The 21,071-nt window shown below is 26.2% G+C and overlaps 1 protein-coding gene across 4 annotated transcripts in view; it reads right to left on the bottom strand.

Moving 5' to 3' along the window:
• Nucleotides 1–733: 733 nt before the first annotated feature.
• LOC107439981 (disheveled-associated activator of morphogenesis-like protein) overlaps nt 734–21,071 on the bottom strand; it is a 101,882-nt gene continuing 81,544 nt past the window's right edge. For all 4 annotated transcript variants that reach the window (XM_043044586.2, XM_043044580.2, XM_071187572.1 and 1 more), the window contains exons 18-25: nt 20,017–20,123; nt 16,908–16,996; nt 11,905–12,119; nt 9,847–9,908; nt 5,966–6,026; nt 3,394–3,525; nt 3,121–3,291; nt 734–2,275 (exon numbers count right to left, since the gene is read on the bottom strand). In XM_043044586.2, coding sequence (XP_042900520.1) covers nt 1,958–2,275; nt 3,121–3,291; nt 3,394–3,525; nt 5,966–6,026; nt 9,847–9,908; nt 11,905–12,119; nt 16,908–16,996; nt 20,017–20,123 — 1,155 coding nt within the window. In that variant the 3' untranslated portion in view covers nt 734–1,957. The remainder of the gene's footprint in view (nt 2,276–3,120; nt 3,292–3,393; nt 3,526–5,965; nt 6,027–9,846; nt 9,909–11,904; nt 12,120–16,907; nt 16,997–20,016; nt 20,124–21,071) is intronic.

Here is a 21,071-nt window from a genome sequence, read left to right as displayed (position 1 = left end):
AAAATATTGATCTCTAAAACAATTGCACATCTTTGACTCAATAAAATAAATATTTTTACTTGTAAACTTAACAAAAATCTTCACAAATGTAAAATAAAGATGAATTCAATAAAATGCAAATTTTTACACAAAAACACTTTACACATAAGTGGAATGAAAGATATATTTACAGCAATAATATATATACAACGGTGAAATGATCAACAAAAATTCATCATGCATGCAAAAGAAAAAAATCGTAGAACATGGGAGATATTACATCACATGGATAAACACATAAGGTTTAAAGTGCTTCTACATTATTTAACATTATTAAATTACATTATTAAACAGAACTTTGAATTATAAGGACAAATCTTGAATGATTAATATTATTTCATGATTAAATCTTTAAAATAAATATTTTAATTGATATCATAATCAAAATCATAAGTATTTTATTGAACTTAAAAATGAAGAATGCTTATTTTGCTCTTATTTTCCAAGATGTCCTATTTTTATTTTTTTATAACTTATTTCTTAAGCGAAAATATTTTATAAATTATTACTAAAATAATTTTTACCGAATTTTAAAATAATTCCTGAAGTATAAATGATAAAGCTCTGACCTGAAAATGTAATGCCATAGTAATATAAAATTTCAGATTTTAGATTCTTTTTTTAATTTATGTGCTTAAATTTCTCTAATTTCGATACAAAAACAATAAATTCTTTAAAATTACAATTTAAAACATTTTTTCCTTATTTAAAATAAATCCGGAATAACAAATTTTGATAAATGAGAGGAATAATAGTTATATCCTCTAGTTCATTCCTGTTATATTTTCAGTTAATTTTTAACACAGTAAATGTATTTTAATAATATTTTATTTGGAATGACGTTATTTTTAAACTTGTGTATGTTTTTTATATTTTTAAAATAATTTTTTCATATGTTTCATAAAATGATTTAATGCATAGCTTAAATCATTTTTTATAATGTTTCTAAAAAAATGAATAAAATGACTTTGTTTTTATTGCAAGCAATTTAAATTGATTAGGCACTTAGCTGAGGGATTGGGTTCATAATTTTGCAGAATTCCATCTAAATTTATTTTTGTTTTATTACTTTGATTATTATTGTGCTGTTTTACTGCATGTTACACTATTTTATATCCTGCATTGTAGCTTTTTATTATGAATGATCTGATTTCAGAAAATTCGTGAAATTACATACTCATATCTTTTTGGAGCTAGTGTGTATAATAATGATTCTTTTTGAAAATAAACATTTCCATTTTCGTCAAAATTTAGACAGCAAAACATAAAATAAGTCAAATTAGCAGTTAATCCCAATTGTAAATTTGGATACTCATATTTCTGGTCAAAAAGAATTAAAAGGAATAATATATTCTATACACAAACAGTACAAAAAAGTGTTTTAATAACAAAGTAAAACTATATTTTGAGTAATTGTTAAACAAAGTTTTATTTTGTAACGTAAGAATTCTTAATTTTTTTACCCTTTTCTTAATCTTAGTACCTAGCGCTGTTCTTGTTTCTAGCTGTGTTCCTAGTACCTGCTTTTGATTTAAAAAAGAAAAAGAAACACCATTATGATTAAAGTGAAAGGCAGTTTTGAAAAAAGGATTACATTATAATTTTTTTTAAATGTCTTCATGAATTAGTGGTATATGAACTGCAAATTACAAAAAAAGGATTGGTATCTAGATCACTTTTAGTAATTAAAAACTCATTTAATAATGGGATGATTCACAACATCTGACTAGAAAATTTGAGGTATATAGCACCCAATAATTTAACATTCTTGATAATAATTTACAATACATTCAGTTAATCTTTCATATTCACAATTATTTAATTCTTCGTTCTTAAAAAAATGAAACATTGTTGTTTACATCACAATTTATATGCAAGATTTACTGCAATAAAAAATTCTTATGAAAAAGGAAATAATTTAAACTTTGAGTTTCTGACTAACAACTCGATCTCTACTAGACTCTCTTTGCATGCTTCTCCACTGCAAGTTATCACCAGTAGAATTACTTGAATGATGTACTAGCATTGTTTGACTTCCTTTCCTTCGGTTTCTCCGGCTTTTTGTAAAATCTTCCCCAAATACATCACCAGTTCTGAGAGCTGATATTAAATCATCAAATTCTCCTTTTTCAGAGCCAGCTTTAATTGCTTTTATTCCATTAATACTGCCATTTCGAACTCCTGATGATCCTTTGGATCCATTTTCTTTATTTGATCTATCAGAATGGATTTTACGCTGAAAGAACAAATTTATGCTATTAACTAAATAGATTATTAGCAGATTAATATAACTGAGAATAATGTACCCTACACATATAACTACACTTATGTGTACTGATTCAAATTGGGCAAAGATTATTATAGAACAGTATTTAAATAATTTCTAAAGGAATAATCTATAATTTGTATTCAATATAGTTACTTAAATAAATTCATGATCAGATTAATGTAAACAAATATTTCAGATATTATTCATATTCATCTCCGTTGACGATTTCATTTTTAAACAATTTCACTCATGGTTGACATTTAGTCAGGAAAAAACCTATATCTTCTAGGACACTGGAAAAAACTGGTCGGAATACCTTTTCTCATTCAAGATATCTCTGCGATATTGAATAAGAACATCTGTGAGATATCCAGATAATATATAAAATAGATATCTGGGTGAGGTCCTTTTATCAATGTGATAAAAGGACCTCAATGTGATAAAAGGAATGTGCTGAATATCTCATGATTATCTATGATAAGTCATATATATTTGTCAGATGTCTCTGGGATGTACAGCAGATAGCACAATACAAAAATATCTATTGGACATCACACAGTTGCAATCCCTGGACTTATAGCATACTTCCTAAATATTCAGATATCTTCCAGATCTCTGTTGGACTTGAGAAAATTCAGCTCTTTTTTGTATAAAAGATTTCTCAAAAATTACTTTGGGATATATACAGCTTTGTGGATTATAAGGAAAATAACTTTAATTCAACTTTACTAAACAAAGAATCATACTTTAAAATATCAAGAAATTTTCTCAGAAAGCGTAGAAAGTTGGCAGCCGTGAAACACTTATTTTACCTCAGTGTCTTGTTTTGCTCTTTTTACTTCGTCTTCTCGTTTGCGACGAAATGCTTCATTGTCTTGACGAGCTTCATTAAATGAAGTTAGAAAAATATCGAAGATAGCAAAGAATTCATCAGGTTGCATGTGAGATGGATCTTCACCAAAATGCTTCACAACTTGATCATACTGAAATTTTAAAAAGTGAAAATAAACACAAAACCTTTACAAAATCTGATTGATAGTGCTATTAGAAATTTTTATTATTCATATGAACCTTTCCTTACTTACCCTTTGTTTCATTTCTTGAAAAGCATCTTCTAATTCAGATATTCTATATGTTGCGGTTGTAATGAATTCCTTCATAACTGGGACAAATTTATCACCATGTTGAGGGGGCTGAGAACGGTGAAACTCAAGTTCCTGGAAACAGAAACATGTCATTTAGAACATTGTGGTTTTAAGAGAGGTTTGATAAGTTTCCTGCCAGATTGTAACACCAAAAATGTTCCTAATCTTTGAGACATTTACAAAAGCATTGTCAAATTTTTGCTTACTTCAAAACCAAAAATCAAATTTATGATTTCTACTAATCATCCCAAAAACTTTTCATTAGTATTTCTGATTTATATTTCATAGCAAAAGTCTTCATATGCTACAATGAAAAAAATTTCCTATCAATTAATTACCAAGATAAAGCTATTATATCAGAGATTAAAGACTAAGAAAAATAAATAACTGCTAAACAAATTCTAGATTACATTTTATTAATAAATAGGATATCCTAACATGATAATTAAAATAAAAGAAAAATTGCATAATTCTACTGCTATATAATTTTAAAAGTAAGAATCTTTAAAACTTTGCATTTACAGCTCAAAATATAGCAACAGAATTATAAAATTTTTCTTTTGTGATAAATGTGATCTTAGGATATCACACATATTAGTAAAATGCAATTATCACATCTTTTTTCTGAAGCAATTTTCTTCTACCGAAAGATATTCATACACACTCCTACATCCTCAGAAATTCTACCACTCATTTTCTAGTTTGCAGTGCATGCATATATGTCTTCACCCAAAGAGCATGAAAATGCAAAGTGGCAAATTTGAAACTCACTCGACTGGTCAGGTGAAAATTTACTATAATAAAGCAGTTTTTTAGAACCCAGAAATTGAATTTCAAAAAAACTTGTAAACTTCAAGTGTGTTTTTGGCACAAACTACTTAATTTAATAAATTTTTATGCAAAGTTGAAAATTTTAAAGTGAAATTTTCATTAATGTATCTTAATTATTGAAACTACATTAAAAGCAAATCTTGTAACATTCTTACATAAGTTTAGTAAAAAACATTTTTTAATGTAAAAGATGATGGAGGAATCTGATGTTTTATATTTATTTAAGCTTTAATATTTGACTTAAAGTTAATCAGGCTTTACCATAAATTTTCTCAACTAGTATTAAAAATGTGTTATTTTATGAAAAATGTTGGCAGCTGCAGTGAAACCCTTTATGAGAGACATGAAATTTAAAGCTATTCTTGTGATAGTCAATAACTGTTATAGATAAGTAACAATTATATCTCTTGAAATTTAGAATCCCTAATAAGCCTTTTAAGACTATAACTTTTTTTATCATTTATCCCAAGAAGTTCTTGGATTGGTAAACTACTGTTTTATTTCTAGAGTCAAAATATCCTCAAGACTGGTTTGAAAGGCTGTATAAAAGTTCTTTAAATAAAAGAGCAATACAACAAACTCAAGAAGTTTAAAAAATATATTAGTAGGACTTTAACATAATCATGATCTTTGTATAATCAATGAACTCTAAAAAAACAAATTTTTTTATTTTGTCAAATAAAAAATATATTACTTTGGTTCACTATTTATTTAAATATTTTATACCTTCCCTTAAATATAGACAATGAATGTGCAATACAAATATTCTAAGAGTGAGCTGCTTATTTATAAAACTTGAGTATACAGTATATAAAGAATAGAATGTTTTCACCTGAACTCAATCAGATTCCAGAATTTAGAGGTGTCACAGAGAGATTTTTAGGACTTACAAGAAAGGCTAGGCAAGTACTCTTTGAGCTGCCAAGTTCAATGTACTGTAAGAAGTTGTAGCTTTTAACTATCAACAATTTGTGATACAAAGATGAAATTTGATAGAATACTCAGCTTTTGGACTAGCTTCTTATATAATCACTGGGAAGATGAATATTGATATGAAGTAACTTCAATAAAATCTTTACTGTTGTATTTGAAAAAGCGAAATTAAAACAAAGAAAATAAAAAAAGTTTGTGTTTTCTGCTTTAGTTAATTTCTAGGTCATAAAATCATAATTTAAAAAAAACTCTTGGACTCTTATCACATAATTTATAAAATATTATTCAAAATAATTCACATTTTATAAAATTAAACAACTTCCAATTCTCCCAGAAAATTTTATTCCGTGGTTGGAACTTGTAATGGAGAATTTATGTCTGAATGTCCTTCCTGCTTAGGAAGCATTCATACTGCATGCGATAGCCCTAGACACATGTCTTAAAGTTTAGAAACTACGTGTAAGATGCCAATTGCACTGATTTAAGGTCACATATGTGGGTCCCATGCAGTGAGAATGTTCAATTCTTTATATCTGTTTATGTTCTTATGAATATGGGGTCTAATGCAATGACTAACCAGTTACAATAAGAAACAACAAATTATAAACTATTTGTACTAGATAATATCTATTTTGGTTGACAATAACAATTCAAGTAATTAAATAGATTAGTTTAAAACAAAATTTGTGTGGAAATATTTGACTGGAAATAACAACAAAAACAAAATATATTTTAAGAAACTGTGTACCTTTTGCACTTCCTGCAACCCAAATTTCAGGCTCTGTATTTCTTTTGTGAGCTCATTGAGGCTAGATATATAAGAAAGGAATTATGAACACTGAATAGTTATTTACATTTGCAGAAGTAAATACTACTTAAGATTTAATTAAAAATATTTGCGAAAATAAATGAAAAAACCAAATTGTACATTTTTTGAAATTTTTTTTTAAGAAAGCATGAGAATAAAAGATTATTTTGAATATGTTTTAAGAAAGACATATTCAATACAAAAGTATTCCAAACTTGAAGTTTGAGAGGACAAAACTTATTTTGTGGTGCGCTATATGTAAATGCTTTTTAAATAATGATTTCTCAAAATAACTTTTCCTATATTTAATGAAAACCCTGCTTCACTTGAATAAAAGTCTGTGTATAAAGGTTCAAGAAGAATTTCCTTATAAGAATAAGGCATTTTAAAAACTACAGAGAGAATGGAAGGGTTGGGGCAGAGAGTGCCTTAGCCCCCTCACATTTTGTATGCAAGCCTTTTAAAGACTACAATTTTTCAATAAATATTCTTGTATAACTAAATAGATAATTTTTGTATATAAAAATAGATAAGTTTTTTGTCGTAATTAGAGAAAAAGAAAAATGACTGTTTCATGAGAGCTTTCAAATCATCCCATACATCCTTATGCTGAATGGGGGGAAAATTCTTAATTTCAAATATCATAGCAGAAAAAAAGTGCATTGTTTGAAGGAGGGAAAGTGGAACATGGTCTGCCATTCGGGATGAGTTCGAGCTCACTTATGAAGGTCCTGACCTGAATTATATTCCAAACGCACCAGAGTCTGAGATACATAGGATTATTTAGAGCCAGAGCCATTAGGTCTTACCATTTGGCCTTTGATGCCTAAATAAGGAAATTAGTCATTAAAACCTTTTTCTCCTCTAATCTGTAAAACAAAATACAAAGAGAAAAACTGAATCAACTGAAACTTTCGGATGACTAAAACAAAAATTATGAAAGAAGATCAAAAAGTAATTTGACAATTAGTGTTACCCTCACAAAGCAAAAGTAGATCATTAATTTTTTTACGTATAAATTTTACATTTATTGAGCCCAACCAAAACCTTTTTTCAATAACCAAACTAGATGCTGAGCGTATCACATCTTTATCTCCCATATACGAATTTTAACCCATAGAATACAATTATGAGAGTCATATGAAGTTTTGTTTAGCACTGTCAAACACTTTTGATTCCAGGTGTCTTAAGTGAACTATATACAGCGCCTACTTTAGATTTCTTACTGAAGGTAAGTAAATACAATATGAAATTTAATTACCAATATTATAATATGGGATTTATGTATAGTATTATTTGATTTATTTTTCTGGTTTTCTAATGTACAGTGCACATAAGATTTAGGCATTTTTTCTTTTACAAAATTAAAACATAAGTTCGCATATTACCATATAATATTTCTATTTTGTGTGTATTAGTACACCTAAATTTCTATCTTATGTCTCTTTATCTTTGAAAAGTAAAAAAAAAAAAGTAAAATTAGATAATTTTTGTATTTAATTTTTTTGTACAATTCTAAAAGAAAAAAAAAGACTATTTCAAGAGAGCTTTAAAGTTTCCTTAGCTGGAACTGCAACCAAATCATCCCTTACTCATTCCCCGCAAAAGGCAATTGGCTTCCCTATATTGACTGATGGGAATATTCTTAGTTTCAAATGCCTAAGCAGAGAGAAAAAGCATGGGAAGAAGAGGACGTGGAACAAGGTTTCTTATTAAGGACTTGTTTGAAACCAGGCAAAGCAAATCAAAGCCAGAGATAAATAGAATTACTTGGAGCCTGGGACATACTTCAGATGAAGGTTTAAAAGGAAATTAGTATCAAATTTCTTCATCTATTCTTTGTGCATGGTTAATATTATAATTTTTAAAGCTTAAATGAATATCATTGTGCAAATAGTTTATCTAATCATTGTCACTCTATGTCATTGTTCTAAAAACTTTTTATGGAGTTATTCTAAAAACATCCTAAACAATTGTTATTCTTAAAACAATTTCTGGTGTTATTAATGTACCCCTCCTGTAAATGGACAACCCTTGTCAGAAGAAAATTTTTTCCCATTGGACAATTTTATCCCGAGAGTGTCCACTTAATCAAGGTTTCCTTAGATATCATATATTAACTATACCTTGAAAATTTGAACAATTGCCAGTAGAAAAACAAGCTGTTAGATAAAACATAGGTAAAAATATGCCTTCAGAGAAGATATTTTAAATTAAATTTATTTAAGTTATATAGAAAGGAATCCACAAAAAAACTCTAAAGCTTAGCTCGAGGGCAACTCTAACTCATGGTTTATCAATCACTGAAAATATTTTACATCACTACTGTGAACAGCTTGAACCAGTCATTACCGGGATTAGGATTTGCCAATGGTTTTCCTCTCTTTGTCATTTTTCTTCCTTTTTCTGTCACTTTACAATATTTAATTTTTTTGAGATAGCTAAAAAACTACAGCATGCCAAAAACTTTTTACAATACGAAGTAAAAGTTATATGTGAGGTAAAAGTAGTTGTTTTTAATACGAAATGAATTTAGAGGAATATAATTTTAAACAAATCAATTTATATGATAAGGATTGAGATGTGGTACTGACAACTTAGCTTTTTTTTTAACTGGATTACTAAAGAATGATTTGCTTTTTTTTGTAAAGTAATAAATTTTACTATTCATCAGAGATCATTTTCTTCAATTGTCTGAAATTAAGAAATAATAAATTTCTTTAAATGTTTCATACAATTTTTATTTACTAAAAGCATCTTTATCAAAGAAAAAGCGCTATTATTGAAAAAAATTCAAAAATATTGCCTGCTATACAGTTTTTTTATATGATAAAATCAGAAATTAAAATGAAATTATTTTTCAAGAATAATGAGAAATTTAGAATAAAAAAAATTGTGAGAAAAGGATATTTACTTTTTTTTAATTTCGCAAAAAGTAAACATTTTCAAAGCGTGCAGTTAAAAAAATTAATAAAATTTATATCAATTAGATAAAATAATATATTTCATTTTAAACCTATGTACTAATTTTGGCTCATGAAATTAATTGATAACTAAATTAATTAGTCAGTATTGAAACTGGCTAATTTCAATTTCATACATTTATTAAATTCATCATAATCTCATTTTAACCAAGATGGTGAAGATTAATACTGTGGTAGATTTATAGCTTGATTTAATTTCAAGTAGTATGTCTTCTTTGTCTTAAATCACCAGAGTAATAGAAAAAATTTAAAATTTTCTTGCACAAAATTCCTCAATGATCCAGTAGTTGAAAAAAAGAATTTCCTTTTTTTTCATCAACTTTAAATTTTTGTATCCTTGTCACTCTATTGTTTCTGAATTTCTTATACACCACTGTGGATAATTTTAACTTTAATAAACAAGATCAACATATTTTAATAGCTTTAATAGAGCACACCTTGAAGTTACAGTTGCCAGACAAGGACAGAAATATAGTATGTCTGCTTTTCTAGAGAATAGTTAGTACAATTCTATATTAATTTTTGTTATGATAGAAATTCTGCAGAGTGATTATCTTGAAATATCTAATTTTATTCAACAAAAAATTATTCAATATGTTAGAATCATTATATCAAATAATTATGTTCTTACTCTTACTTTAAAGTAATTAATTTGGAATGAAATAAGCAATAGTAAAATACATTTTGACATACAAATTAAGTTACATATAATTCGGAAACTCATATTAACTTAAAAAGAGCATAAGGATTTTAAGGAATTTAAAATTTAAAGAAAGAATCTTTAGTTAAGAAAATTGAGAAATTTCTCACGAAATAAAATATATGAGTAATACACACTTGACTTTTGCTGCCAGTCTAACATGATGAATATCTTCTTCAATTTTTAAAACGTCTTTAAACTGTAAAAAAAAATTATTTTACTTGTTTAATCGTTTCACAAATTTTGGGAGAATATTTCTTCTTTAATAATATTTCTCTTGCTAATTACATGAAAAAAAATTATTTTCTAACTCAGAGAAGACTACAGATTAAATCTTAAAAGGTTAATAAATAAATAAATGAAATATAAAGTTTACTTTAATTTGATTATGATTTTAAACCAATCAATTAGAAGCAAAAATTTTGATACTGTTCTATTTGCTATTATCAAAAAATGTACCTTACATTCTTAGTAATCACACACTGAAAAAATTTGCTACTTTTAACTCTGGTTACTGCCTGAAAATCCGATTACTAGATGATCAAAAGTTATTAACGTGTTCTCTTTTTTTTAGCTCTGTGCATTCATTAGAAACCTGATAAAATACATAGAAAAAAAACTGCTGCTTTAAAGGAAATGCCAGATTCAGCTGCAATCATTACAAAGTCAAAATCTACACTGTTAAAAATTTGGAGAACTTTATAGATTTGGTCATTAATCTCTGGAACTTATAGGAAAATTTTAATGAAATTCGTTTTGGATAAGTTGATATAATATTTAAAAAAAACATTCGATGGTTATAATATACATCATGACTATGAGTTACATTATATGGATGAAACAGTGATTATAATACGTATAAAATGAAAAAGTGGTTAATTAAGAACACGTTTCACTTTTACACAGATACAGGCTGATGTACTGATTTCATAATGGAAATAAAGCAGTTTAAGAGTTTCTGCGGAAACTGGTTCTACTATCTCATTAAAGCTGTTTTTAGGCCCTGGGTAGTAGCAAGGATTGCGGGGTTCTATTTTAATTGTTCTCAATTCTAAACATGTACTACTATAAGTTATATTCTTTAAAGTTATGATCCATAAAGTTTATGTTCCATAAAACTATGTTCCATAAAGCTGAAGATCAGAGTGGCCAATTCATCTGGCGAATATCTTCAATTTCTAGAAAATTGCGTGATCAGACAACTCTGAGTGGGTGTCTATTGTTGGTTAAGGCAATCATAGAGCACTTAGATTTTATCCACATGTCACACACTAGCTAATTGCCCTCTCTAAAGAACATCGAAAGATTTATGATCACTTAGTATGATGCTAGCTAAGAAGACTTCCTCTGCTATAGCAATTGATTATTTAGTTGGTAGGTAGATAGTGAGCGCCTGGCTTGAATAATTCATAATTATACATGTGGAAAGAGCCAGGAATTTTATGCCACCAGATATCCAAAAAAATTGGACATTAAAGCAAAAGAGGTTTGATTGTCTTGATAGGCATAATGTTGAATGGTCATTGACCCATTCATGTCTTTGAAAAAGGTATGTGGAGGAAGTCTTAAAGTTCAATGTTAACCTTTACAGAATGGAATCAGGGGGCGATTTCATTTTAATGGAAAGTGAACAGCCATCAAGCTCGCCTAGTTGACACTTTTTTAAAAAGAGGGGACATTTGTCAAATCGATTTTCTAGCCAGATCTCAACTTTTTTGTTGTATTAAAATCTGGTCAGTTATAAACTGGGCAACCAAATATGAAAATTCTCTTATTTTTGACCACTAGTGTATTCATCTCAAAATTTACAGAAGTGACTAAAGCAATTGCTGTTTTAAAATTGACTAAAATTTGAACAAATATCATTTATCTAACTTAAAAAAATCGAGTTCTAATATTTTTACATTAATATTTCTAATACATACAGCCTTTATTTAAAAGAAAATTTTTTTCAATGCCTCAAATCATAGTATACCTATATTTTCAAGTATAACTGTGATCCTTTTTGCAACTTTAAGGTTCTTTCCTTTGCTTGCAATGCAGTAAGAAGTTGTACATAAATTTTTAAGTTCAATAGAGCTTGATTTGGATTTTTTTAGTTTAATTAAGGGGGACGTTGTTTTTCATCTTTGTAAAAGTAAAGATTACAATAAAAGCAACCATGAATCTGCGTTAAAGTAAATACAAATACCTACTTTTTTCTCTAAAGTATCAATAATATAATGTAGTAAAGTCATATTCCGGTTTATGCTTGATTTTGTATCAGCAATTCTGTTTAAGCTAGATAAATGGAAACCAGAAGCATTTCCTCGTGCACCACGATTCATGTAGTTTCCAAATGCCAGAATTAATTCAAGAAGTCTTTTTAGTCGTTTGCTTCTCTGAAGCTCTTTGGATGCCTCAGAAACAGCTGAAAAATTTTGAATTTTGATTTCACTTTAATGGAAAAGATTTTATAAAGACTATATTATATTAAAAAAAATTTAAAGCAGTAAGAAAACTATTAATTCTAAATCAATTAAAGCTGTTTCAAAAACTAATGTAATGGTACAAAAAAATAAGAAAACAAATTATGTGTGCACTACATGTATTTAAAATGAATGTTGCAAAGACATTCATGCATTTTTCAAACAAAGAGAAAAACTTATCAAACCAGCTATTTCAGATTTAAAAATAAGAATATCAAAGGTTTATAAATAAAATTTAATCGTCCTAATTGTTTAAGATTTTAGAATCTAATAAATAGAAAACTAAAACTAGAACTAATAGAAAACTAAAAACACAAACAAAGACTTTCAATTGAAAAAATAAACTCTAAATGGGGGTAAATTCACAAAAAGATATATTAAACAAACAAGATTTTTCTTTAATTAAAAGAAAGATTTCTTAAAAATAGAAATACTAAAAAATATAAACATTGTTGCTTTTTTGGATAAAGAATGAAAATTTATTTATTAACAATTATTATTTTTTAATTTCGCTTTACCTAAAGATTATAGAGATGTTTACGTTAAAGGATAATGGTAAGAATATATTGCTTTTATAATTGGATGACGTTTATTTCATTGTATGTTTAGTTTTAATATTAAATAGTTATGTAGTGAAATATTTGTAATGCTTATCATGATTTTTTGGTTCTTATTCATTGTTAACTCAAATAAGAATTCAAAAATTCAGAAAAAAATAAATTCAAGTATTTATTCTACAACTTTGTAATAAATCTTCAGAATATTAGAAAATGGGAGTTGGCAGATATATGTGCATTTATAAAACTTTATAACATATAATACTGAAAAAACTTTATGCTACTTAAGTTTAACGAAAGCGGTTGAATGTATTTAAAATTTGGTTACTTTTAATTTTCGAGAATTTATGGATTTTTATCTTTAGCCTGATACAAAACAAAACTTTTTTTTTATGCAAAAATATCAAAAGAATTTCCTTTTACATTTAATAAAGGACAAGTCTTTTGTATTAACAATAATGTGCACTAAGATTCATTTCTCTCATAAATATTTTTTTCTTCATATTTTCCTCCTTGTATCTGTTTTCTTCTCTCATATATGATAAAGGTCACCATTCATTGCATTAATAGATTAGTTACAAAATATTTTTCTTTTCGTTTAATTGCATCAAAATGTAAGGACATGATATTAGAAGCAATTTTCTTTGAATAACACTGACAATAAACAATATTTTAAGCTTGTGAGTACTTATATTATAAGCGTTGTGTTTATTACATTAATTTTGAATTATTTGACTGAAATTTGGGACAAGTATCTGCATTTTTTAATTTTTATTATGTTTAAAATAATATAATGGTAAAATAATGATAATGGCAAAAAAATTCTTTGATTGACTTAATGTTTAAAATTTAGCTGAAAAACATCGACATTATGGTTAAAAAAAATGGAAATCAATGTAGAAAAGAATGTGTAAATTTTCATCTGAAAACTCCTGTATATTTTTTGTAAAAACAAGACTTGTAAATACCTAATACAGCTTTTTCTATGGCTTATTCATCAATAACAGAATATCAGAAATTTGACTTTAGCATCAGAAATTTGACTTTTTTTCAATTTTTGTTTTTTTTTCCTTTTAAAATGCCCATTAAAATGTTCACATGTTACACCTTTGTTTGTAAACCTTTTTACTATGCTTGTAACACACAATCTCTAATCAGCAAATACAGGCAATGGTATAGGTTTGGTTTAAACAAAAATAAATGTTGTGATAGCATTCTGAAAATAGTAACTGATAGTCAAATTTTGACCTTTAATACTAAATACAGGTTTTTAAGTTAATGTTAAAAAGTATGTTTTTTCATCTGATTTGTGTGCAATTACATAATTGTGTAAATTTATTTTGAGATAAAACAATGTTTATTATCCTTATTTTGGCATTTTAATTTAAATGTTATGTAAATTCCTTTGCAAATATTGTTGGTGTAGAACTAAATAATTATAGTTAACTGTTAAAAATTTCTGATGCCCTCACATAAAATTATTTTTACAATAAAATAAAATATTGACAATTTTTAAAATATTTGATGTTTTCCTGGTTTTAACCCTTAAAAATTTCCTTTCGGTGCCTTCGGATTTTGTTTCAGATTTTTTGTTTAGTAGAAACTGAAAGAATAAAGTTAAATCTTTCTCCATTGAAAAAAGTTAAAGAAAATTTTTGGAAGTATCTTTAAAAAAATTTTAAATTATTTTCTTTATTGATACAATCATTACAGAAAATGATAATTTAAAGATTCAAACAATTTTATTTCAATCTTGAATAAACCCTTAATAAAGCTACAGTTTTATTTTTTAGAAATAAATGACATATAGCTATATTTAAAATAGTAAGAAAAAATATATTTCTCTTAAGTTGAAATTTCCACTCAATTCAAATGAAAATATAACTTTATAATTATATAGTGTGGTTTTCATAATATAATTTTAGATAACGAATATTGTATGATAATTGTGAAATTACAAATGATTAGAGTAAAATAATAGACGACTTGAGATGAGAGTTTAATAAAACATGTTTTATAAAGGAACAAATTCAATTGAAATTCTGATAAAAAGGGCTCATTTCCAAAAAGAATGGGAATGTGTTTAAAATTACAAATAAACACTTGAAAAAGAAAAATTATATAAAAGTTAGCAGAAAACTCTTTGTATAAATAAAAGAATTATCAATAAAAGTTTAACTACAAGTATTTCTTCGTTAAATTGGAAATATTCATTTATGATGGAAATATTTTTATTCCAGTTTTTGTGATGAGACATTGGGTCTAGTTTTTATAGAAAAAATAATTATCGCAGTAGTGGTAATGTTCTGTTGTACGTATGTCTTTTGTAAAGAACATTTATTGCCTATATAGAGAGCATTTTGAAATTTACTTCCTTGGCCATAAAAAAAAAACAAAATAAAAGGCTGCTCCCCTTAAAGGGAACAAGAGATGCCTTAGTAAAAATGGTGAAAAATTTGGTCAATAATGGACTGAGGGGCAAAACTCCCTAGTCCTAACTTCAATAATTTAAAATAAGCAGTTACTGAATTGTTCCCAATGGAAAGTTAGGAGCATAGGAAGAGATCCATAGTTATAGATTTATCAAGAGATAAAAATAGCCAAAAACAAAGTCAACCCTGCCTTAATAATATTACATTTTAACTAATTTGGTTGCAGCTAAATCACCAAAAAGACCATGAGAATTAATATAACCCTGAAACTGAAACATTTTTGTTGTAAAAGAAATAAAATAGCTTAAGGAATAAAGAGTTAAAATTAGATTTTGATATTCAATTTAGTCACAACAATGAATTAAGGAGTTATGCATTTGTATTGAATTAAAACATCAGCCGTTACATTGATTGTTAAGAAGAGTATAATATATATTTACTTTTTATAAAATGTAATAAAAATTAAATAATTGGTTTGATTTAATTACAATTGACTAAAGACTAATTGACTAAGAATGACTAAAAAAATTACATTTATGAAATTAAACAAATTTTAAATGCTAAGAAATATGCACTGCCTAAAATGGCACCACATCATTCATAAAAAACCAGCTGGACACAAAGTATAATTTGCAGTAAGAGGAAGAAAAATAGATGATAGCAGAATTCAGTAATATAATTTTATTTAGTATATACTGCTAAGTAAACAATGAGTGAATGACATCATAAAGCTACTGATACACGTTGTATTTTACTGCTTCACAACAATACAGAAAATTAAGTAAATTTATAATGCTGAAATATTATACTACCATCCAAATCTTCCTCTTGTTTATTCCAAAAATAATAATTGATGCAAGATAATAACAGAATATATAAATTAGATAGCATCAAAACTTATGCAAAATATTACAACAAACTCTAAATAATATTATTTTGTACAGAACCTAACATTACACGATGCAAAGAAAACAGTGACTATTTTGACTTTCTAATATTTGAAAGTTGTGAGAAAGTTGGATTTTCTGGCTTTCTAATGTCGAAGTGGCATATAAAAGTTAAGAAGGAAGCTCAAAGTGAAATATAAAAGTTAAGAACATTAACTTAAATAAATAAAAAGAAACAGTTGAATATCAAAACTTTTAAAAACAGGCTTATTTAATAATTTGGCAGAAGAAAATTAAGTTCTATACATACATCAGACTATAAATTGTTAATTATTCATACTATATTCCACTTAAGTCTTTATATTCTGCAAATTTTGGAGTTTGGTAAACATAAATTAAAAATTTGTAATAGACTATTTTTTATTGATCAAAACTTTATACTAGAACTTTATATATAGACAGGTTATGTCTATGAAAATCTGAATAAAATATCAATTCCAAAGCAGGGTTTAAATGAGAAAATTTAAACATCGTAAAAAATGAGTATTGAGAATAAAATTAGAATTACATCACATGCTCACTTATTCCATCAGCAAATATAAAAATTAATGTTATGCATATTTCTATGAGAAGATTTTTTTGTTAATGACCTAATATAAAATATTTAATTTTGAAGAATTTTTTTATAACTTCAAATTTAAAAAAAAAAATATCCTTATCATCAAAACAAATTACTTTGAACAAAAATTAGAAATACGTTCTTAACAAAAATTAAAATAATCATAAAAACGCATGGAAATAATTTTAAATACAAATTATGCATTTTTTGACAATAAAGTATAATAAGAAAATACCTTCTATTTTTGGTTTTGAGTCGCTCACTCTTTCTTGAAATTTTTTTTTATAGAATAAAGTTCGAATTCTTTGTTCATAATGAACAATTCTGAAAAAGAAAATTTTTTAAAGTGAATGAAATTAGTCATTGCTATTTATTTATTAGAAAAATAACAGCATAAATAAAATAACAGTTAAACACTCACAGCCTGACAAAGGCAGGGGCATACGGGGCAGTTGCGCTGGTCCCCAAATCGAATTGAAACTTTATTTTAGGTTACCTTCATTAATAAACTTTTTTTAAACAAAATATCTGTACAGTGTAGAATCCATCAGTTTTATGTTAGCTTATTGGCTTAAGTGAGCCATCGTAATTGCAAAAATGAATTCTGCCCTAATGTCAGCAAGGATATGAATTTATTTTGTGTAGCTAGATGACGAAGTCAACAATCAAAAAACTGCATTTGGCATGGACATAGAATTGTCAGAAAATGAATATCATGGACAGAACGATATTTCGTCTGACCATTGGAGGGGGGGGACTTTATAGCTATTTTAGGTTCTAGTCAATTTTCTTGTTATAAAAAGTATAATGAGGTGAAAAGTTTAAATATCTCCATAAAGTTCAATTCTTCATTAGTGAAGTAGTGAAGCAGAGGAGGGCCCCTAAAGAAGTTTTTGCCCCAGGCCCCAATTAGGCTAAGTCCGGCCCTGCAAACACTTTAAACATTATGAATCTGCTAGATGACTAAATGTACAGAAATCTAGTAGTCACAGAGTTATGCAAAAATTTAACAAAGAAAAACTGTCAGCTAATTCTCTCAAAAACATAATTCTGCAGACAAAATAAAATTTGATCTAATGATCAGATTTTCAAATTTAAGTGATAATATTTGGTTTGATAAACACATAGGATATGATAATAAAGGATAATAATTAACAAAATTATACAGACACATGAAAACATTTTCTTTGAAAAAAAGATCTTTTATTGATGATTGAGGATACTTACAGTGACATATAGGTGGTATGGTGAATTGGGTATTGTTAAGAGAATTGTCAAAATTTTTAACTAATTTTACTTTTTTCATCTTAGGGGTACTGACACTTGTACTATTACTAAACGAAACTCAGTGTCACTACAGCCCATAGAGGGCTGTAGTGCCACGGGCGTCCATGTACTATTACATACTCCTTAAATTTTTTAATACATCGTTCCCATACTAATTTGAGAAATTTTAGCATGTGTTGTGCTTTAAGAATATCAATAGAAAAGAATACTTAATAGAATACCAATAATTTTAAATTTAATCATTGACAAATATTATTCTGCTAAAAGCTTTTGCTTCAATGCATTTTAAAATGAACAAACTGAGAGTATTTTAGTTAATTAATTTAGCATGATTTCATTTTTGTTTCATAAAGCTGCAGAAATGGTTTAAAATAAAGTCAGCTAATTGACTATTTAAATAATTACAAATATTTCAAGTACATTTAATTTAAATAAACTATAACTTTAATCATAACATTAAAAAAGTTGAAAAAGGAGATTCCTGATTGAGATGTACAGGACCTGTAAATTGTGATGAACTAAAAAAAAAACATTTTCTACTTAAAAATCTAAGGTGAATGACACTATTTTAAAAATATATATGATTTTATTTTGATGGCAAAAAAAAAATCTTTATTTGGTAAGGAGCCACAATAAAACAATTTGTATATTTTATCACCTTCAAATAAACTGTACATTTAAAACAATTACATAACATATTTTTAATAAAAAAAATTTCCTTATGTTAAAAAAAACAAGCTACTATGATTTTCTCATTTAAATTAGTTTTTAAACTTATTATTAAATTTTGATAAAATCCAAACTGCTTTGAGCTATTATTAAAAGTTGCTTCGATGTAAAAGTTAAATTAATTTTAGCTATTATCTCATTTGTCTTTAAGTGATTAATATGTATTTCTTACAAACTTTATTTTTACATGCAGTAAAGCATTATTTATGTTTCTCAAACATTTCTTTCACTTATTCATTTATTATTATCATTTATCATCATTTCTTTGATTATAACTTTTATTTATTATAACTGCTATTTATTATTTATCTCTTTCATTTATTTGTCATTTCAATAGTAGTCCCAGTTTATTCTTAATCTACGCAATAAAAAAAAATTTTTCATGATAAAAACTATTGGTTATAAGTTTTATTTTTTGAAGTATATAATTGTTTCACCTGGATTTAAAAATTTCTAAGCAAGGCTCTGAAAAAGAATCCCAGCCCCACAGTTTCACCTGAGTGAGTACCATAAAAAGGTAAGGGTTAAGGATAGGGATTTGTCATTTCAGAATAATTAAATTGTTCCTGGAAAAGGAATGGGGTATGCATAAAAGATCAGTACTATCGAGAAACTTTTTGCAGTTTTATTTAAAAATAACTTCATTCTTGAAATTTCACATCTCTGAGTGCAATTTTTAGAGATATTCCTACAAATCAAAAATTGTTTTAAAAGCACAAAGCAATTTCACTAAAAGCACAAAGCAATTGTAATAGGTGTTTCGCTAACTATATTAATAACTACCCTGATTAATAACTACTTACATCAATAATATTAAATTTAAAACTAATACTTATTATTTTATAATGAATTTATATTTTGTTTACTTTTAAGTTATATGTCCTTTGGCTTATACATTATATTATATCAGTCCCCTGAAAGACATAAAAGATGCTTTACTGTTCTATAATTATTTATTTTGCCTTTCTTTAAAAATGGTAATTTAATGCAAAAAAAAGTTAAGAAAATTTTCTTAACAAGGAACTTTAATTATTAACTGAGACTACAAAAAAAAATTATTTTCTAATATTAAGTCACAAGGAATTTAATATTAAATTGAGGAATGAAGGGAAAATTTCATTCAATGTGAGGCTGGTAATTTTCAGTAAAAATAAATTTTCATTTCGGCAAACAGTTGGATTTTCATGCTATTTCAAGCTTTATTGTATTACAATTCAATTTTAAATATTGTAGAAATAATTATATTAAGTTCTTATTTTCTGTAAAGAAAAATATACCTTAAGTTAAGCTTTAAACAAAATCACTGAAGAGAAAAAAATAAGACATACTTGCTTATTTCAAATAAAAATCTATCAGCTCTAGCCATATTATCAATTTCCATGCTATGTTCTTCCAAAAGGACTTTTTCCTCATGACTAGGCATAAACTTCAAAAGCTTTAAAACAAAAATAATGATATGAAATAAAAGATTATAAGAAAAAGAATAACATACATGTTGTTACGTAATTCCCATACTTAATAAATAGTTTTAAAATCCTTGTAAAAATGAAGCTAAAAAAATATATGCAATATGAGTTGCACAGGGTTCCCACTCTTTTATCAAAGCAAAAATTAAGCACTTTTAAGGACTTTTATCAAAAAAATTAAGGACTTTTTTTGTAGAAATTAAGGACCTTAAAAATGATTATTTATCATCAAATAAAACATCATAGATTAATAATAATAGATTAAAAAAATGGAATAGCTTTTCTTCAACTCAGTCATGCTTTAAAAAATTTAAAAAAAAACTAAATAAAGAAATGTTTAATACAAATAATCTGTATTTAATTAAAATTAAATTGCATTTAATCACCTCACATAGCTTTTAAGAATATAAAGAAAAACTCAAAGAATTCAGATTAAACATTAAAATTTTCTATTTTAAAAATAGAAAGAAATTGTGTTAACAGATAGAAATATATAAATTAAGATGGTAAATTCATTAAATTAATAAAAAGAAACTAACATTAAAGAAACTAACAAATATAAGTTTATTGAGGTTAAGACAATTATTTTAAACCAAGTAAAACCTAATTATAATAAGCTAAAGATTTATTAAAATCACAAAATATAAAAAATTTAATGATTAAAATCAGAATATATTCAGTACCTAATAATCAGGAAAAAAGAAATAAATAAACTACAAGGAAAACTTATTAATTAAAATTAAGAATTGAGAAACAGAAATGATAATTAAAATAAGTGCTAACATAAATATTGAAACACAGGACAAGGCAGGATGTAATGATCAATTGAAATAAAAATGAAAAAATTCCATATCTAAAAATTGAAAATGAAATGAAATAATTCATTAAGTACAAAATTTATTGTGAATGAAGGGAAA

Source organism: Parasteatoda tepidariorum, chromosome X1 (assembly GCF_043381705.1).
Source record: "Parasteatoda tepidariorum isolate YZ-2023 chromosome X1, CAS_Ptep_4.0, whole genome shotgun sequence".
Taxonomy (NCBI): domain Eukaryota; kingdom Metazoa; phylum Arthropoda; class Arachnida; order Araneae; family Theridiidae; genus Parasteatoda; species Parasteatoda tepidariorum.
This window is presented reverse-complemented; position numbering and strand designations above follow the sequence as displayed.